The sequence below is a fragment of the Stegostoma tigrinum genome, chromosome 26, assembly GCF_030684315.1.
Source record: "Stegostoma tigrinum isolate sSteTig4 chromosome 26, sSteTig4.hap1, whole genome shotgun sequence".
In the NCBI taxonomy this organism is placed as follows: domain Eukaryota; kingdom Metazoa; phylum Chordata; class Chondrichthyes; order Orectolobiformes; family Stegostomatidae; genus Stegostoma; species Stegostoma tigrinum.
Genome location: NC_081379.1, coordinates 11,245,425 through 11,265,073, shown reverse-complemented (window position 1 = coordinate 11,265,073; position 19,649 = coordinate 11,245,425). Strand labels below are relative to the sequence as shown.

Here is a 19,649-nt window from a genome sequence, read left to right as displayed (position 1 = left end):
AGGTTCACGTGTTTATATTTAAATTGTTATGATTAAATGCACTTCCTGTGGGCAACATTTTATTTCCTGCTGAGGTTTGTGTGAACTTTTTAATCATTCATTTCCATGCCCACATTTATGATGGGAACGCAGTTGTTAATCCAGTCCACCGCATAGTTTAGTTTATTGGTTCCCAGGCTATCTGTAGAATACTTTCTCATGGATTTTTCATTTTGTGCTTGAAGCCTGAAGTAATGGTTTATAATGTTGTTGACTTCTTCCCTTGGTAGTTTTGTGTCCTTTAATGCCTTTGTTAAAGTTTTATCTTTAAGGTCTGAGTCACTGGGAAAGTTGGGGCGTTGGAATTGATGGCTACCAGTATCGAAAACAAGGCAATTTGCCAAATCTTTTCAATGTTTATAATCAGCAAGAAAAGTGTCCTTTAAACTTGGTAGCTTCAGGCTTAAGGCAATACAAGAGACAATCCAAGCTTGAAATTGCTCTCTTTAGAAAAACATACACAGATATTTGCAACCCTTTAGGGTACTCAGAGTTTTATAGAAGTGTCAGAATGGTGAAACAGTTGTGGCTGGAAATTCTCATATTTAGCGAAAGAAAGCCTGTTTAAGAGACTGGCTGGGCTGAGATGTTTGATTTCGTTGCGAATTCTAGGTAAACCTACAGAGAGCAGGAACAATAGCCATCAAATTGTCTGAAAATGATCAACTTTTGAATAATGCAAAACATTGTCATTACCCGGGTTGCATTTAATAATCATTTAAATAAGACATTTTGTAGTCCTTCTGCAGTCTAAGAGACGTTAAGCCCTTAGACTAGCTGGGGGTGTGGGGTGGTAGTTTGGGGGGGTGTTTGGGGTGGCAACTGAAGTTGAATCAATTGGTCAGTGGGTGAAATTTGGATCTGATATGCATACCTTCAAGAGTTTAATACTTGTTGCTCCCATTGGGGATCTGAGAGTCTTGTTTTGATAGAAACTGACTGTCATTGTGTTTTATCTCTTTGATGTCTATGAAACGTAACAACTGTGCTTTATGGAAACCTAGATACAGCTTCTGTGTCTTTCTCATTTTGTTTGAGGGTGGACTGAGTTAAATTAATTGATGCAGAGCTGCATCTGAACTGAACTGCTTTATTCCACAATTGAGTGAAACCTTATGGGGCATTAAGCTTGATCAGGATAGCCTTGAGTGACTTATTTTAGCAGAATTATCCAAAATCGAGAATACGCTTCACTCTTCTCGCTTCAGTGGATTGCCTCAGTAAAATAGAACAATCTTCCCTGCGACCTATCTTTGAATTATTGGCCTTTGCTTTGTTTCTTAAAAGCTTAATTTAAGTGCCAGCTGTTTATTGATGGAAGTCAATCCTCCCAACTCACTTCCAACAACCATATCCCTCCCCCTAAGCTACGCTCACAAACCCAACTTGTCAACGGCTTCAACTGAAATCAAATGAATCGCTACAGTAGTATGAGCAATGAGTGTGCACAATGTTTATAATGTCAAATTACGTTCCCATTGTGCTCAGGCATTTAAGGTCAGACAGGTCGTTCAAAATTGTAAGCATGCACATGGTCTTGTCAAAGTCACCTCTCTATTACTGAACTTTAACAGACATAGAAATGATCAAATAACTGACATCTAGATCTCTGTGGAAAAATGGCCAAAATTGTCTTGTATTTTTCTGTGGACAAGGGAGCTGTTAATTTTTTTTTCACGCAGAAGGACCATCAGAAATAGGAACAAAAGTTGATTGCTTGAGCCTGCTCTGCCATTCAATAGGATCATGATAATCTGATATTCCTCACGTTCACTTTCCTGTGTTTTCCCTGTAACCCTCCATTCCCCAACTGATCAGGAATCTCTCTATCTCAGCCTTAAGTGTACACAAGGACTCTGCCCTCGCAGCCCACTGTGGCAAGGGGTTCCATAGACAGGTGGAGGGGATGTTTAGGTGTGAAAGGATTTAGAAGCTACTGTCACAGCAGCTTTTATAAGTTGCTGCAGTCCATCTTACAGATGGTATACGCTGCCGCTATTGTGGTAGAGGGAGTGAGTGTTTAAGGTGGATGGAATGCCAATTAGTAAACTCTGGCTTTGATGGTGATATGCAAATTCCACAAACTAACAGCCAAGAAATTTCTCAGTAATTCAATGTTGTTCATGTCATACGAGGCACTGTTTCTGTGAAATGACTTACTTGAGTTATATACTAAGATGCTTTGCCCTGGATGGCATTGAGCTTGGAGTGTTCGTGTAAAGAAATGACAAACTGCCCTCCTAAATAAGAGTTGGGCAGGAGACAGAATCACCAGTTGTAAGGAACTCAGCACACAGACAGTCTCCTGTAAGCATTTTAGAGCTACAATTTAAAATGACCAGGTTTGGACTCTGAAGGCTGGTCTCATTTGGTGGCAGGACCATTTTTACACCATTCCCTGTTCAGACACTCATGAAACAAAACTAGTGCATTTTAACAAAGAAGGAAATTTTATTTATTTTTGTCATTTCTCTCTGTTGTTTTGAAAGTTAAAACAGGGCTGCGAGGACACAGCCGTCGGGGTTCATTTTATTGCTGGATCCTGCGGATGGACTGAATCTGGAAAGTCTGCGCATGGGAGCCCCACTCTCTCCAGTGTTTGTACTCTCCACCATGACGATCACATTCCATGATGAACTGGTAGCCGCGGTAACCTGGATATTGGTAGCATACCCATCTGTAGAGGTGAGGTTTGGCAGGAAAGAACAATCAAATTCAATTTTACTTGGACAATGACTTTGATGTTACTAACTTCAATAAGGAACAGGCAAAACCATTGTTTGATACCTGTTATGTATATATGCACTTTTTTGAGCAGGATAATAGCTCGGGTTTTCCCGTCAATGTGAAAGGCCTTCCCCCATTTTTTAACCCTATTGGCAGCTGCCCTCAAAGGCTTTGTGGGCTAGAGAGTGAAGACTAATTCTAATCTAGGATCAGGACTGGTGTGGCACTCCCTACATGCCATGAAATATCTGAGCTCTTTAAACAATATCTGCAAGAATCAACAATCAGCTATTAAACAGGAAGCAGAATTTCGATTCGAACCACGCAAAATGCTCATAGAATCAATACCGTGTCAAAAGAGGTCCTTCGGCCCAACAAGTCCATGCCAACCCTTGGACGATCCCACCCAGACCCATCCCCCTATAACCCACCTAAGTTACACATTCTGAAACACTGTGGGCAATTTACCTAACCTGCACATCTTTGGACTGTGGGAAGAAATCCACACAGACATGGGGAGAATGTGCAAACTCCACACAGACAGTTGCCTGAAGGTGGAATTGAACCTGGGACACGTGCACTGCGAGGCTCGCACTGAGCCACCCCTTTTTTTTCCCCCAGATAACCTAAATTAATCTAGTCCCATTTGACAGCATTTGGTCCATATCCCTCTAAACCCTTCCTATTCACGTACCCATCCAGGTACCTTTTAATGCTGAGGGGGCAAAAGAACAGGGAGAAAGAATTAAGAGAAAAATATTCAAGATAAGACAAAAAAATTTTTTTAAAAAGTTTAATTCTTTTCAAAATCATTCAGGTTAATAAGGGTCTGAAGGAATGAGACTACACATTTGCAAAATTAGGATTTCAGGGCCAGAAAGATTGTTAGTACTCATCGCTTATCACCCCTATAAAAAATTATCTAGTCATGAATATGCAAGCCCTTACATTTTTGGTATCTTTAGTGGGAAATTAGTGCAAGTTTGTGTGAATGCATTGATTTCTTTGCTGAGTACAGCATACCCTTTGGGGGCAAAGTATCTGTGATCATAACTTCCAGACTTTTGCTTTTTCTGTGCTTGGGTGGAACTCAAGAGCTGCAGTTTGATTTTCCCTGGAATAATATTGGGTGCTGTCAGCCTTATTTCTGTTTTCAATGCACAATCCAGGGTACATTGTGCAGACAGTCACAGACTTTTACTGGGAGGCTGCCTTGCATTTGAATTCAGGTCACAATGATGAAAGAATGACGTGCCAACCCACTAACATCTAATACTCTAATTTGTGTTGTAGTGATAAAATGAACTCCATTTAATGTTCATTATTTCAGGTCAAAAAATAATCTCTGTGCATCAATCATGGCAGGCTTCTAACTGCTGAGAATGTTAAGCTTGTCAGTTCTATTTCTGGTGCTGAGTAGGTTAAGGTGGAAACTCCTAAAGACTCAAAATGAGCTTCATGTGCAGCTCAGATGCAATCCAAGTGATTAAAGGTCTTGCCACTCTGCTTAACAGCAGTATCTTGCTCTTGTCCCAGCATAAGATTTCTACTTTCAGAGTGGCTGGCTTTGTGGTACCGTCAGTGAGATTACTGCACATTGTCAAAGTGTGCACAGTTTGAACTGTGATAACACAGTGTGGAGCTGGAGCTTCTGAGGAAGGGTTCTGACCTGAAATGTCAGCTTTCCTGCTCCTCTGATGCTGCCTGGACTGCTGTATTCCTCCACCTCCATAGTGTTATCTCTGACTCCAGCATCTGCAGTCATTAACTATCTCACAGTTTGAACTGTGACCTCTAAATATATCCCTCTAAATCCTTTCTATTCACATACCCATCCAGATACTTTTTAATGCTGAAGGGCAAAAGAAAAGGGAGAAAGAATTAGGAGAAAAAGATTCAAGGTAAGACATGGGATCTGGGACCTAGGTCGCGAATATCCACACCCTCTTTCTACCCAGCTGCGAGAAGACCCGCAAGCATAATATAGGTTGCATTTAAATTCTAGTATTGGAAGAACTCAACAGATTATTGTAAGTGCATGTTGTGGTGCGTGCACAATTAGAATTGTCCTTAAAAAGCAAAAACAGTGCGGTGGGGAGGGAACAAGAAACTGGAATCAACTAGAAATCACCTTTAGAAAGCTACACAAGCACAAAATGGGCTGAATGGCCTATTCTCCTGGGTGGTAGGATTCTATCAACCTCTGGCCTGGAATTTAGAACATCTTGACTTGAGGAGATGAAAGGAGTAATGGGAAAGGAAGGCTTTCCAAGCTCTTGGGCAGAGGGCTACAAGACGGACTGGGCTGGGAAAACTGCACTTTTAGGATGGTTCCCTAATGACGTCCTGCCATTGGGAAGGTTTCCTAGGGATGTGTTTGGATGTGGATTCGTTGCCCGTCTCTTCGTCAGGCAGTGGATTTTCAAACACATCGTCCTGTAAGGAGCAGTCACATTTATAGAGACGACCACCGTGCAATGCCCCAGAAGGGGTGGGGAGGGAGGTGGAATAATGTTGCACAGTCCATGCCCCAATGAAAGGGGACCCCAGTCAGACAAGGATGGTCCCAATGCCACACTGGGGCACCCGCTTAGGCCCTGTGACCTATGGTAACCTCACCAAGCAGGCTCCACTATTGCGGTACTTGCCTCTCACCTGCTTCAGCAAGGTTACCCTCTCCTGGCAGGAGTCCCAGGGGTTTCAGAGCTGCCAGACCCTTGATTGGGAAGCAGTAGCTTCATCCCATCCACCATCCTTAATTGGATTAAATCTCAGAGGCAGTTTTGAAAAGAAGAATTAATTCATGCGATCTGTGTATCACTGGCTGGAGCAGCATAAAATGCCCGTTCCCAGCTGCCCTGACAAAGGTGGTAGCGAGATGCAGATAATTAGGGGATAATGTCCAGGCTTATCCCTGAGCTAGGAGCCAGAATCTGTGGACTTGAGACCCCCACATGGTCCTGGTATAGGAATCACAAACGCTTTGGTAAAATGCTGCCCCAGAGTTATAGGGGTTTGATGATTATAGCTAGGGGAAGGGTCAGTAAGACCAATGGATGCTGAGGGGAATGAGTTATCTCATGTGGCTGTTGGAAACACCTACGCGCCAGAGTGGATTCGGAAGGATCCAACTTCGTTGTTGCACCAGCCCATGGCTTGTAGAGATGGATAGTCATCGGTCAACTCTCCCTTCCTGCTCAGAAAGTTCTCTCTCTCAAATATGGACATCCGACATTCACGGTGGTTCTGTGGGAAGGACACAATAACAGCCTATTTGTGTAATGCCATTTTTTATCATAAGAGTATAAGAAATAGGAACAGGAGTAGGCCATTCAGCCCTTCAAGCTGGCCCTGTCATTCTATAAGATCATGGTTGATCTGCGTAATCTCAAAGCCCTCTTTACATGACATCTCTTCATGACCCTCAATTCCTTGATATTTGAAAGAGCTATCTTCTCCCTCTTCAAACACTTCCAGTGATCTCACCTCCACAACCTCTGGGCTAGTCAACTGCAGACATTCACTACCTTCTGGCAGATGAAATCCCTTTGATCTCAGCTTTAAATGAGTGTCCTCTTTTTCTGTCACTATCTCCCATAGTTTGAGGTTTCCCCACTAGTGACATACATTTCCAGCTTTTGTGGCCACTTGTTTGCCATTTAACCTCTGCTTTGTAACCTTATGTGTCTTTATGAATAAAATGAAGCTGCTCCCTATCCAACCCCACCAACATAATCTTCCATTCCTTTCTCCTTCATGTGTATATTGCTTCCCCTTAAAGACATCTTCACTGTTTGCCTCACCCACAGCTTGTGATGGTAGATTTCAGGTTTTTGGTCTGAATTGCGTACGCATGCTCTTTACTGACTAGAGCGTGTTGCGTGCATGGGGACACTTACAGCGCAGGCGATAGGTCGGAAGGAGGTCAGCCTCTCGACGTGATAGGAGTTACTGCCACTCCAGCTTTCCCAGTGTGGGTACTGCCCTCTCTCCAGCACAAACTGCTGCCCCTGGTAGTTCGCGTGCTCATAACCCACCCAGCTGCAGAGAAAATACAAGGAGGTCAGAGCAATCCTATATAAGTTACCAAAGCACAGCATTTCAGAGCCCCTTTCAAAACAGGTTTGATTATCCTTCACGGCTCTGCCTTTGCCTTTGAGATGAAGAAAGGGTCCAAAATGAGGAATGGTGGGAGTCTTTATTAACCCAGTTGAATATGACTGATGTCCTGAATGTGGGACATTGATCTGCATGTTTTTTAGGCACCATAAAACCCCACCGTAAAATCCTTTCACAATTCTTCCGAAATCCAGGTATACAGTGCCCTTCACCGTTCCTGTTCATGTCCACATGTTTATCTTGTCACACCAGGGCTGTGTGCTGAAAATTGAGCTCCACTATTTCCAGAATCCTCACAAACGTTAAAAATTGTTCTATCAAAGTATCCAAGAATTCCTCATTTTTCCTCTCTTTTAGATTCAGATTGACAGAAAGCACACAGCAAGAATTACTATTAGTAATGAATAGATTCTAGCAACAGGAACTGTCAACATATAACTCTACTGGTTAACACTCCAACTTCCTTATAAAATCCCTCCCACACATGTACAGACATATGAAATTGGTGTCATAGATGAAGGGAAAAATGTGGGATACAGTTCCGTGGCCCCTGTCCATAGGGTTTGTTGGAATGAGTATTGGAAGTTTTGGAAGGAGTAACAGGAATACAGAGTACTGGGATAATGGTAAGATTTTTGGCAGTGTGTATGAGCAGAGAGATCTTGGTGTCTATGTACATAGATCCCTGAAAGTTGCCACCCAGGTTGATAGGGTTGTTAAGAAGGTGTACGGTGTGTTAGGTTTTATTGGTAGAGGGATTGAGTTTCGGAGCCATGAGGTCATGTTGCAGTTGTACAAAACTCTGGTGCGGCCGCACTTGGAGTATTGCATACAGTTCTGGTCACCGCATTATAAGAAGGATGTGGAAGCTTTGGAAAGGGTGCAGAGGAGATTTACTAGGATGTTGCCTGGTATGGAGGGAAGGTCTTATGAGGAAAGGCCAAGGGACTTGAGGCTGTTTTTGTTAGAGAGAAGGTTAAGAGGTGACTTAGTAGAGACATACAAGACTAGATTAGATAGGGTGGACAGTGAGAGGCTTTTTCTGAGGATGAAGATAGCTAGCATGAGGAGACATAGTTTTAAATTGAGAGATGATAGATATAGGACAGATGTCAGAGGTAGGTTCTTTCCTCAGAGAGTAGTAAGGGTGTGGAATGCCCTGCCTGCAACAGTCGTAGACTCACCAAGTTTAAGGTCATTTAAATTGTGATTGGATAAACAGATGGATGATAATGGAATAGTGTAGGTTAGATGGGCTTCAGTTTGGTTTTACAGGTCGGCGCAACATCAAGGGCCGAAGGGCCTGTACTACACTGTAGTGTTCCATGTTCTATTATCTATGATTCTTTGGCTGTTCAGGGCTTGCTGTTCTTCAAAATCTCTTTCTTCAGATACATGCCACTTCCTTGCATAAGGTACATAGCAACTGTTCCTCTGGGAGACAACATAGAACATTACAGCACAGTACAGGCCCTTCGGCCCTCGATGTTGTCCCGACCTGTCATACCGATCTGAAGCCCATCTAACCTACACTATTCCATGTACGTCCATATGTTTATCCAATGACGACTTAAATGTACCTAAAGTTGGCGAACCTACTACCGTTGCAGGCAAAGCGTTCCACTCCCTTACTATTCTCTGAGTAAAGAAACCACCTCTGACATCTAAAAGAAGACTAAGAGGAGATCTAATATAAGTTTTCAAAATCGTGAGGAGGCTGGCTAGCACAGTTAGTGAGAAGCCGTTCCTATTTGTAAATGGATCAAAAAGCCGAGGGCCTAGACTCAAAGTGATTTGCAAAAGGAGATGGGTATGAATCAAACTGCCTGGAGGGATTGTGGAGGCCCATTGAATTGAGGCATTCAAGAGAGCATGGGGTGATTGTTTCATATAGAAGCATCATTAGGCCATTCAACCCATCGAGATCCCTGATCATGGCTTATATGTTTCTCAACCCCACTCTTCTGCCTTCTCTCCCTAATCCTTAATTCTCATACTAATCAAGTACCTAATCTATCTGTGTCTTAAATGTGCTCAATGACCTGGCCTCTACAGCCTTCTGCAGCCATGAATTCCATAGGTTCACCACACTCTGGCTGAAGAAATACTATCCCTTCACTTTGAGGCTGTGTGCTCACCTCCTAAACTCTCCTACCTGTGGAAACATCTTGTCCATGTCCACTCTGCCCAGACCTCTCAGTATTCTATAAGTTTTAATCTGATCCCTCCTCATCCTTCTGAACTGAATTGCCCCAGAGTCCTCAACTGCTCCTTATATGACAGCCCTTCAACCCTGGGATCATTCTTGTGAACCTCCTCTAGACCCCCTCCAACACCAGCACGTCCTTCCTTTGATACAGGGTTGAAACTGCTCACAATATTCCAAATGCAGTCTGACCAGATCCACGTACAGCCTCAGCAGTACACCTCTGCTCTTGTGTTCTAGCCCTCTTGAAATGAATGTTAACACTGCATTTGCCCTCCTACTATTGACTGAACCTGTATGCTAACCTTAAGAGAATCCTGAACAAGGACTGCTAAGTCCTTTTGTGCTTCTTTTCCCCATTTATAAAATAATCTACACCTTTATCCTTCCCATCAAAGTGCATAACCTTACACTTTCCCACATCATATTCCATTTGCCACTTCTTTGTCTACTCTCCCAGCTGTTCAAATCTCCTGCAGTTCCCTGCTTCCTCATCAGTACCTGTCCCTCTGCAAGGTTATGGGGTGAAAGCAGGAAATTGACAGGAGGCAATGATGCTCATTTGAACAGCCAGTATAGACACGATGGGCTGAATGGCATCCTTCTGTACTGTAACATTTCAGTGATGGTGTGACATTCGATTTGAAACAGTAACTTTGTTTCTCTGTCTAGTGCTGCAGACCTGTTGGTTTTTTTGCAACATTTTCTCTTTTTATGCTAAATCCAATGGATTAATAGAATAAAGGGAACTAATCCAACATGGATCTATCTATACAACAAAATGTGAGGCTGGATGAACACAGCAGGCCAAGCAGCATCTCAGGAGCACAAAAGCTGACGTTTCGGGCCTAGACCCTTCATCAGAGCTTGTTGTCTTGGAATCTCCAGCATCTGCAGTTCCCATTATCTCTGGATCTATCTATAGATCTCTTCAGCATATTCTCTCTCTCTCTCATATATGCATATATAGTATAAGATCTCAGAGAGAAATACTGACTTTTGAGTTGTGAAACACAAGTTAAGTTTAGATACATTGACAGGGTGTTCAATTTAAACAACTTTGTCTCTTCCTGTGGCATCTCAATGTGGTATAGTCACTCTTAGATTGATCTCATGCTGCTTGCTCTTCCAGATACTCACGCTCCACTTTCCACCTTCATAGACCGCACCGTTTCGAATCCAAACTCCATCACGTTGTGACATTCCGCTGTGAATTCATGTCGGCGGCCCTGGAAGGACTCCTCATCCCAAACAATGATCTGCAGGAGAGCAGGTGAGGGCGAGGGGGTGGGGGTAAAAAAGATGGTGGTGTTAATTTGAGAGTTTCATGACAGTGGAATTGACTGCAGCTTTGATCGGACACTGTAAAAAAGGTGCACCTTCATTTGGGAGCAAAGTTGACAAAACATAGTGGAAATAAACAGCAGACTCTGCAGGAGGCCTCTGCATTTCACAGCAATTCCCATCTGCTGCAAGTCTGGGCTGAAATACAGGCTTGAAGTAGTTTTGAAACCAGCAATGCAACAATTGTGGCACCTGTGCTACACTAAGCCCCATAACCCTCAGCCATTTGTGTGCTCTTCTAATTCAAGCCTATTGAGAATCCCCAATTTTTAACTGTTCCATCATTGCTCCCCCCAAACACTCCTCTACCTAACTACCTCATTTTTCTCATTTTCTCTTATTCATCATTTAAGGCATTTAAAACTCACCATTTGACCAAACGTGTGACCATATGTGGATGAATGAACGATTTAATAGTCACATATGTCTAGGAAGATACAGTGGAAAGTGCTTTGTCACCATTGTCCAGTGTCATTTTGAGTCACAGAAGAATTATAGAACCTTGACAGTGTGGAAGCAGCATGTTTGACTCACTGAGTCCATACCGACCCTTTGAAGAGCATCCCAACCAGATTCATCCCCTATTTTATCCCTGTGACCTTGCATTTCCCATGATCAACCCACCTAACCTTAACATCCCTGGATACTAGATGCAGTTTAGCAATCTAAACTGCTGCAGGAAACCAGAGGAAGCCCTCACAGACGCAGGGAGAATGGGCAACAATGTCCACACAGGAAGTCCACCTGAGAATGGAGTTGAACCCAGGTCCCTTGAGCTGTGAGGCAGCAGTGCTAACCACTAGGTCACCGTGCCACCTTTTACAGTGAAGTGTATTGTAAAACTAAAACTACAACAAGACACATGATAAGCAAAAGTAACTCACCCAGCCTCCTTCCAACAGCTCCTTTTAAACCCTGAGCTCCACCACCTATTGGGACAAGGGCCAGCAGGTACATGGAGACCGCGCCATCTGCAAGTTCCCCTCCTATATTGGAATGATACACCGTTCTCTCAGAGTTGCTGGGTCAAAACCCTCAAAGCCCCTCTCTGCCAGCACTCTGGGTGTGCCTACAGCCTGAATGCTGCAACGGATCAAGAAGGCTGCTCCCCACCAACTTCTCCAGAGCAATTAGGGATTGGCAATAAATGCTGGCCCAGCCAACGATGCCCACTTGAGAATTAAAGAATTGATTTTAAAAATCGAGTAGGAAGTAACGTGAGCTTAGATTTATTTTCTAAGGGGAAGTCATAAGGGCAAGATGCTCTAGAAGCTTATTGTCCTTAGGAAGTAAGACCCATGCTAACACAAATGTCACTAAGGATTGCAAACTGTAAGACCTAGTCTATGAACATGTACTGCGGGCCTTTCATATTTAAAGCCTTGTTGGTTATACTCCCCCACTGGGGAGGTGATGGCCAGGTGGTATTATTGCTAGGCTATTAATCCAGGAAACTGAGTGATTGTTCTGTGTTCAAATCTTGCCATGACAGATGAATTCAGTTTAAATAAAATCTGAATCTGTCATTTTCAGGTGAAACCATTGCTAATTGTTGGAAAAACCCATCCGGCTGCCTAATGCCCTTTAGGGAAGGAAGTCTGCTGTCATCACCTGGGCTGGCCTATATGTGACTCCAGACCTGCAGCAATGTGGTTGCCTCTCATTTGCCCTCTGAAATGGCTTAGCAAGCTACTCAGTTTAATGGTAATTAACGTTGGACAAGAAATGCTGGCCAGTGAGCAAAGCCCACATCCCATAAGTGAATAAAAGTTATGGGTGCCTTGTCTTGCCCAGTGTTTACAGCAGCTTAACAAATGGTAAATGGAAATGAATGCTAAATGGAAATGAATGCACCAAATGACAGATCATTTCATATTGGGTACCAGCATGAAAATTAAATAAAAAATACTGGTTAAGAAAATTGCCATAGTAACTGTAGGCCTAAGATAAATTCATGTAGAAATCCCAGCAGGACCAATGCATCATGCATCGTCAAATTAATGAAAGCCATCAAAAGAATTTTAACATGTTCTTTAAGGATTTTTATTGTTGCAAGATATGGATAGTAAACAGTTAGGAAAACATACTCAAGTAAAAGCCCATTAGGACTGGGACATATAATTAGGTTTAGTTATTTGGAGCAATTTAATTTCTTTGCAACGTATTATTTACCTCTGACTGGCTGCTCTCTGCAATTACATATCATTAAGTGTTCGTTATTGAGGAGGCTTCTGGATGGGCTGGAGTTACTGCAACGCAGCCAGCATAAAACAGCAACAGCTTACTTTGGTCTAAATTTGGCTACCAATTGAGGCTGCCCTTTCAGACAATGTGCAAACAGACACGTTTTCTCCATTTCCCTCCTTACTTGTCATTAAAGTTGGCAGATGTCCAAACATGTCAAGTTGTTTTCGGTTTGATCAGGGCCCTTTTGGTTTTGAGCTAGCTGATCTTTCTACCTGTCTTCTGTGTGCCAAAACTAGCTCTGGCTTGTTAAGTGTAGCAGTAATGTTAATGTTAATGTGGCAGCAGATAGACATAGACACAGACAGAGTAATGCACACACTGGCATGCACAGAAATGTATAATAAATTAAAAAGGTGCTCACTATCACTTCCCAAGGGCAGTTTGGAATATGGGGTCTGTAAATACTGCTCTTGACTGGGATAAAATGATTTTGAGCAGTAGTGACTTAGAAAGTAGCTGAGGAACATTGTGGCTTGAACAGAGCTGTTTAAGATTTGGCTTGTTCTAATTCTGAAGACAGAATGAGGATGAAGTGGGTGTGGGACTGAATCCTAACCGCGTGTGTGAAATGTGTAAGGAATTCGGAACAGCCAATGCCTCACTCATCAGCGGCCTGCACCTTCTTGGGGCAGTGCACTCACCCATCTGATCCTCAGGCAAGGGCAGTTCTGAAGCTCTGCTCTGATGCCTTCTATAGTAGACTCACCACTGCCCAGTCTAATTTCTGAACAATTGCCTCAGGCGGGCAGTAGGTGCAGTGCCCAGTGAACCTGGATCTGACCCTGAACAAAGGAGTTGTGCCAACCCTAAGGTTGTTGCTGTTGACCCTGGGTAAATTTTCGATTACCACCTTACTGCTTGTCCACCTGAACAAGTTACTGTGCGAAGCTTCGAGGGGATCTCCCGGATGGGGTACGTTGCCCATAGGTGCAGCTTTCATCCAGGCTTATTTGGCCTATGATCCACTTCTCATTCTTTAACCTGAAGTTCCTTGCATGCATGTAATTCATCAATCGGGTTTGCATTGTATACCCATTGGGAAACTGAATAGTATCTCACTGGGTTTGAGGCATTAAGCTGCTGGGTGGCCAACTTGGCAAGGATAAATTGGGCTTACCACAGGACATGTAAACCCACACACTGGGGACTTATGACAGACATCTTCCTGAGGTGAAGGGCAGATTGGTTCAGACTCCAATTTGAAAGACCACTTCTGGTAACAAACATGATCCTGGTGTCTTTTGCCTTACCTTCCAGTGGCTGGAGAGCTTGGTACAGTGAGACATCTTGAATTTTATTTATATTTAGGGCTTAGTCCTGGAACAAATAAAGACCGAGATTAAATGCTGTGTGGATGGTGTTTACTGCCATTGTACAACGTACTTTTCCATAGAAATTTGCAACACAGTAGGCCATTCAGCCCATTGAGCCTGTACAAGGTATGAGAAAGTGTTAGTCAATTATAAGGGTACTGGTAGCCGAGAGTGGGCATTCTTTATCTCTGGATCTCACCTATAAGTGGCAGGTTACCTTAAAGCAAGGGGATCATGATGTAACGTTTACTTCTCATTATTTGATGCTCACAAGGCTTTTCCATAGCCCTCTAAATATTTCATTTTCTAGTATTTAACCAATGTTTACAGATCATATCAAAGTCATATGTGCAGAAGAGGCCATTTAGCCCATTAAGTCTGCATCAACAAATGAGAAACACCCGACCTTCAATCTTATCGCATTTTACCAGCACCTGGCCATTGAATGTTATGATGAGCCAATTGTTCATCTAGATACCTTTTTTAAAAAGGCAACCCACCTCTACCACCCTCCCAGGCAGTGCATTCCAGACCATCATCCCCACTCTGGATAAAAAAAGATTTTTCCCACATCCCTCTTATCTTCCTGCCCATCACCTTGAACCTGTGCTGTCTTGTGACTAACCCTCCAACTAAAGGGAACAGCTGCTCCTTACCCATTCTGTCCATGTCCCCCATAATTTGGCACACCTCAGTCAGATCACCCCCTTCAGTCTTCTCTGCTACAATGAAAATAACCTAAGCCTGTCCAACCGTTCCGCGTCACTTAAATTTTCCACCCCCGTCAGCATCGTGGTGGTTCTCCTCTTCACTCCCTCCGGTTCAATCATATCCTTCTAGTAATGTGATGCCAAGAACTAAACACAGCCCTCTAGCTGGCACCTCTAGTCTTCTGGTACCACACTCAGTGGACATTTTTCATGTGGTTGCCTGGGCAGCAAGTTTCAGCTGCCAGTCTACATTGCTGGGCATTTTGGCTGGTCATCAAGGCTGCTTTGTTCTGACCAGGGTCTGTGTGGGAACCGTGTGTTCGTATGTGAGCTGTATGGGACTATACAAAACTTTGGATAGGTCCCAGCTGGAGCACTGTGTGAGGTCCTGGTCACCACAGTACAGGAAGGATGTGATTGCAATGGAATGGGTGTGGAGGAGATTCACCAGGGTGTTGCCTGAGATGGAACAATTTATGGAGAGAGGCTGGTTAAACTCAGGTTGTTTTCTTCAGAGCAAAGAAGGCTGAGTGGGGACCTGATTTTGGGTAGGGGGGTGGTGGGGTAAGATCATGAGGGCCATGTACAGGGTGGATAGGATACAGCTGCTCCCCTTAGTTGAAGAATCAGTAACAAGGGGCCATAATGTTAAGGTGAAGGACAGGCAGTTTAGAGGGGATTGGGGAAATTGTTTTTTCAACTAGAGGATGGTGGGAATCTGGAATGCACTGCCTGGGAAGGGAGTTGACACAGGAAATCTCACACCCTTTAAAAAAGTACACAGGTGAGCACTTGAAATGTCACAACATTCAAGGCCGTGAGTCATGTGTTGGTAAGTGGGAATAGTGTAGATAGTTTGGCACAGACTGAATGGGCCAAAGGGTCTCTTCTGTGATCTATGACTTTATGATTCTTTCTACAACGGGAAAGTCTGAAGCTCATGGTCTCTGTTGAAGTGGCAGGTTTTAGACTGAGTTCAAAGTAGTGCCTAATAATTGACTCCTGGAGCTTAAGGGAAGTGACAGGAAGTCAGCCAGGATTTCACTGATTGCCATTCCTGGTTAAAGTCTAGTTGTGACCATCAAATGATGACAGTGCACATTCTTCAATAATACTCTCGCTGGCAGATTGCATACCACTCATTGCAGGAATCCATATGTGCCACATGTGAAGCTTGCCCTCCTTGGGCACCTGTGCCAATGCAACCATACCCTATCCTCAAGAACTATCTATCTTTGCCATGGATTCCCATTGGTCAGACCACACTCTGGGCAAAGCATTGAAGTGGTTTGACATTGCCTTGTCCTCGGGATAGAAGGTACACCATAAGCTGACTGTAGGGACAGTACTATCCTGTGTGAGGGGTGAGCAGTCATTCTGTCCTGGAATGCCTGAGTGGGCAGTGGTGGCAGCAGATTCATTAATTTCCAAAACAAAAGAGAAAGAATAGGGCCCATTAGGGACAAAGGAGACAGTCTGTGGGCAGAGCCACATCCATCTTCACCTTGGAGAATGAGGATGAAGGTATGGAGCCTAGGGGAGAGACCACAACCATTCTACCCTGCTGGACTCTAATGACCAGTTACTTTAGTGTCCAACTACACGGCATTCCCAGATCCCAGCTCCTGCTCACCTGATAGTGAGTCTCCTTTGGACTTGCTGCACTAATCTGGGAATGGGAACCAAGAGTTACACTATCCCTAGATCCCTCCCACCACAAACAGGGCACTCTCCCTGGTCTCTGCTCACTGAACTCAAAACCCAGGGTTTTTCACACATTGAGGGCTATCAGGAGTTGAAACAAGGGGCAGATCAAGAATGGGAGAGCAGGTTGAGGGGCTGAATGGCCTACTCCTGCTCCTGTTTCTTCTGCTAAATTACACTGAAAGGTCTTGTTACTGAACACTCTGCCCCAACATCAAAGGAAAGTAAAATTACACAGGGTCCACAGCACAGAAACAGTCCATTAGACCCAACAAGTTCATGCCAAAGTTCATATTCCACACAATCTTCCTCCCACTCTATCTCTATTCCTTTTCTCACATGTAGGTTCTTACTAGCTAAATGGTTTTATGGAGCAGTGAATAGTGTTCCTGCCTCTGGGTTTGAGGGTCACCCAGCACTTGATCTCTTCATAACACAGCAGTGTATGTTGAGTATGTAAGTTGAGAATCAATACCCACCAAAACATAAATCCTGACAGCGCAGGCCAGGGATAGGCAGGAAGAGCAGGAGACGTTCCTGGTCAACCGAGTGATCAGGAGAAAGTTGGACTGTCTGCTATCACTATCCGTAGCTCCAGGCAACAACATGTGTGTAAAAGTGCCTGTTGCCACAGCAACGTGGACTCCCTGAATGTAACAAATGCATTAATAATTGAACCTCCCCTTAAATACATCCAAATACTCATCTGAGCTACTCCCCGCCATGATAATTTCCACAACCTAGCCACACTCTGCCTACACAAGCTTTTCTGGCATGTCTGTGTTTTATTAGTGACTGTGTTAGATTTCACGACACCCCCTCCCAGTTTTGAACTTACCCACAAATGGAAACATCTTCTACACATCTACTCCATCAATCCCTAAACTGCATGTTAATGACTTCTACGTGATTATCCCTCTAGCTTTCTCATTTCTGGAGAGAAGAGCCTGTTCAGTTGTTTTTTTTACCAGATAACTGTATCCCCTGTTAGCACCCTGCACAAATAATTTTTATGCACATTGTACAGTTTTCTGCACTACAGACACCAAAACTGGTCACTGAACTTCAACTGTGGAGCCGAGGTTCTACGCAATGTTAAGATTTATTGATGAACTCAAAAATCTTTTCTTCAGAGCCACAAATGTTATTTAACCAGACTCACCTTCTCTCTTTCAACTATTTTGTTCCAGTATTTTTGGTTATGGTCCTCCTACAGTGGATCCATATACTGTACACCAATTACAGTGTATTTTCTCAAACATGGCAACACTCACCTTTGTAGACTGGAATGCACAGCTCTGATACCAAGTCGCTCCCTCTCAGGGTTTTTATAGCTCACACTTTAAGCAGAGTCAATTGCAGAGACCTGCATTCATCAAACCCCTAGCTCAGCAGCAGGGGAGGGGATTCATCAAGAGTTTATTGTGTTCGCAACAATGTCATGATCTATAGTTAACAGAGGAAAGCATGAAGAATACTGCAAGCACATCATTTCAGTAAAAATAACTTTAGCATTAACCATTTGACCCAGCAACTTATTACACAGCACCTACAGCTTGAGTCCAACTCTTCAACAACGAGTTACTGAACCCAACGCTGTGCCCAACAACATAGAGATCAAATACAGTGGGATTGTTTACCAATTTGCTATATGGGCATTCTGGGTCAGCTGCCCATCGTTAAATCTGAAGCCAAAACTGGTGATCACTGAAATACCTCCACAGCGTACAGCTGGCCAGCAGCGCCAATTCTTAGACTTTGGTGATAAGTTGAAAATTTATTCCGGTTCCTCTCTATACCACCTAAGGTTCAGGTCAGCTACCTCATTGTAGATTGAGCAGAGCAGTCTGTTCTGTGGAACTCAGTATAACATTGGGCAATGTTGTTTGTCAATAGAGGAGCCTTTGCATTGGGCATATATTAAATTCTCAGGTTATCATCATTTAGATGGCACAGTGGTTCACTGGTTAGAAATGCTGCAGCACAGCACTAGGGACTCTAGATTCGACTCCACCATCAGGCAAATGTAAATGTGCAGTTTGCACATTCTCCCTAAGTCTGCGTGGGTTTCTTCCTACAGTCAAAAGTTGCACCGGTTAGCTGGGTTGGCCATACTAAATTGCCCCTAGTGACCAGAGATGTACAGGCTGAGTGGATTAACCATGGGAATTACAGGGATAGAATAGAGGATGGGAATGGGTGGGATGCTCTTTGGAGGGTTGGTGTGGACATGATGGGCCAAATGGCCTCCTTCCACACTGTAGGGATTCTATAATTTGACAATCTGCTGGTGTTAAGAGAAAGATGAGACTTCTGATTGTCTCAAAGAGTGTTCCAGCCAATTAACTCCTTGATGAAATATAGCTACTGTCAGAAATGAGTAAGCCTATTTGCTCACCGCAAACCCCCACAGATTGTCATGGTGATGATTAAATCCTCTCTATTTGAGAGTTGGCTCAGGGATTGATATTGGTAAGGAACGTGGATGGTGAGCTCTCCCACTTTTCTATGAAGTGGTGTCATGGAACATCTTACATTCACCCAAGAGCCAGGTAGACATGATTTAAAAGAATACGGTGCTGGCAGTTTAGCTCTCCATCAGTATGGCAAGCCTAGGTTTTGTGCTCATGCACTACATTTGAACCCAAATATTTCGACTCAGAAACCAGGGTGATACCAACATGAATCCATCCTTACTAATCATTTTACAGTAACTTGGTTTGGAAAGAACCACAGCAAGATGGCTTTCTTTGTCTTGATGTCACATCACATTTCCCTCTTCCATCGTCAGGACAAACCTCTATTTGGTGTTATATATCAGGATCATCCAGCTTTCATAACCACTAATAAAATATTTCAGTGTGTTCCTGAGCGTGACACACAGGCTGCACTGTGGTGAACATAGCATCCATAGATTCACTCTAACGTTTCCCCTTAAAGATCATTACATTACTGCAAACATTATTGCAAACAAATTCAATAAACAAGACTGTGGTGGTAAAAGAGAACCCTACCAAATATGAATGTGTGGTGTGTGAAGTAGGTTTTGAGTGGTACAGTGCAAACAGAGCACAACATTGCACTTACCTTATGATATTAGCTTGTTACCAGATCTTCCTTCTCCTTAATTTCTATCATGTCTCCTTCACTGTGAAAGCTGAAAGTCAAGGCAGAAAACAAGCTTTGTATTTTAAGTAAATGACTAAGTATTCGATACAATTCTGAAGGTGACATTTTGGT

General features: G+C 43.4%; 2 protein-coding genes across 3 annotated transcripts in view; one reads left to right on the top strand and one right to left on the bottom strand.

Moving 5' to 3' along the window:
• Positions 1-2,523: 2,523 nt before the first annotated feature.
• On the bottom strand, positions 2,524-17,724 carry cryba4 (crystallin, beta A4). Of its 2 annotated transcripts, none has more exons than XM_048556391.2 (6): positions 17,572-17,696; positions 13,933-13,999; positions 10,232-10,350; positions 6,666-6,807; positions 5,870-6,012; positions 2,524-2,716 (listed from the first exon to the last, which is right to left on the bottom strand). In XM_048556391.2, exons 2-6 carry the CDS (start codon positions 13,966-13,968, stop codon positions 2,569-2,571), a joined length of 588 nt encoding a protein of 195 aa, XP_048412348.1. In that variant the 5' UTR covers positions 13,969-13,999; positions 17,572-17,696; the 3' UTR covers positions 2,524-2,568. The 2 variants fall into 2 exon arrangements, with proteins under 2 accessions (XP_048412348.1, XP_048412346.1); XM_048556389.2 differs by having other exon boundaries at positions 2,525-2,716; positions 17,684-17,724.
• crybb1 (crystallin, beta B1) overlaps positions 2,569-19,649 on the top strand; it is a 38,321-nt gene continuing 21,240 nt past the window's right edge. The window contains exons 1-2 of the mRNA XM_059654835.1: positions 2,569-2,724; positions 10,224-10,364. Of these exons, the coding sequence (XP_059510818.1) occupies positions 10,309-10,364 (56 nt within the window). The 5' untranslated portion in view covers positions 2,569-2,724; positions 10,224-10,308. The remainder of the gene's footprint in view (positions 2,725-10,223; positions 10,365-19,649) is intronic.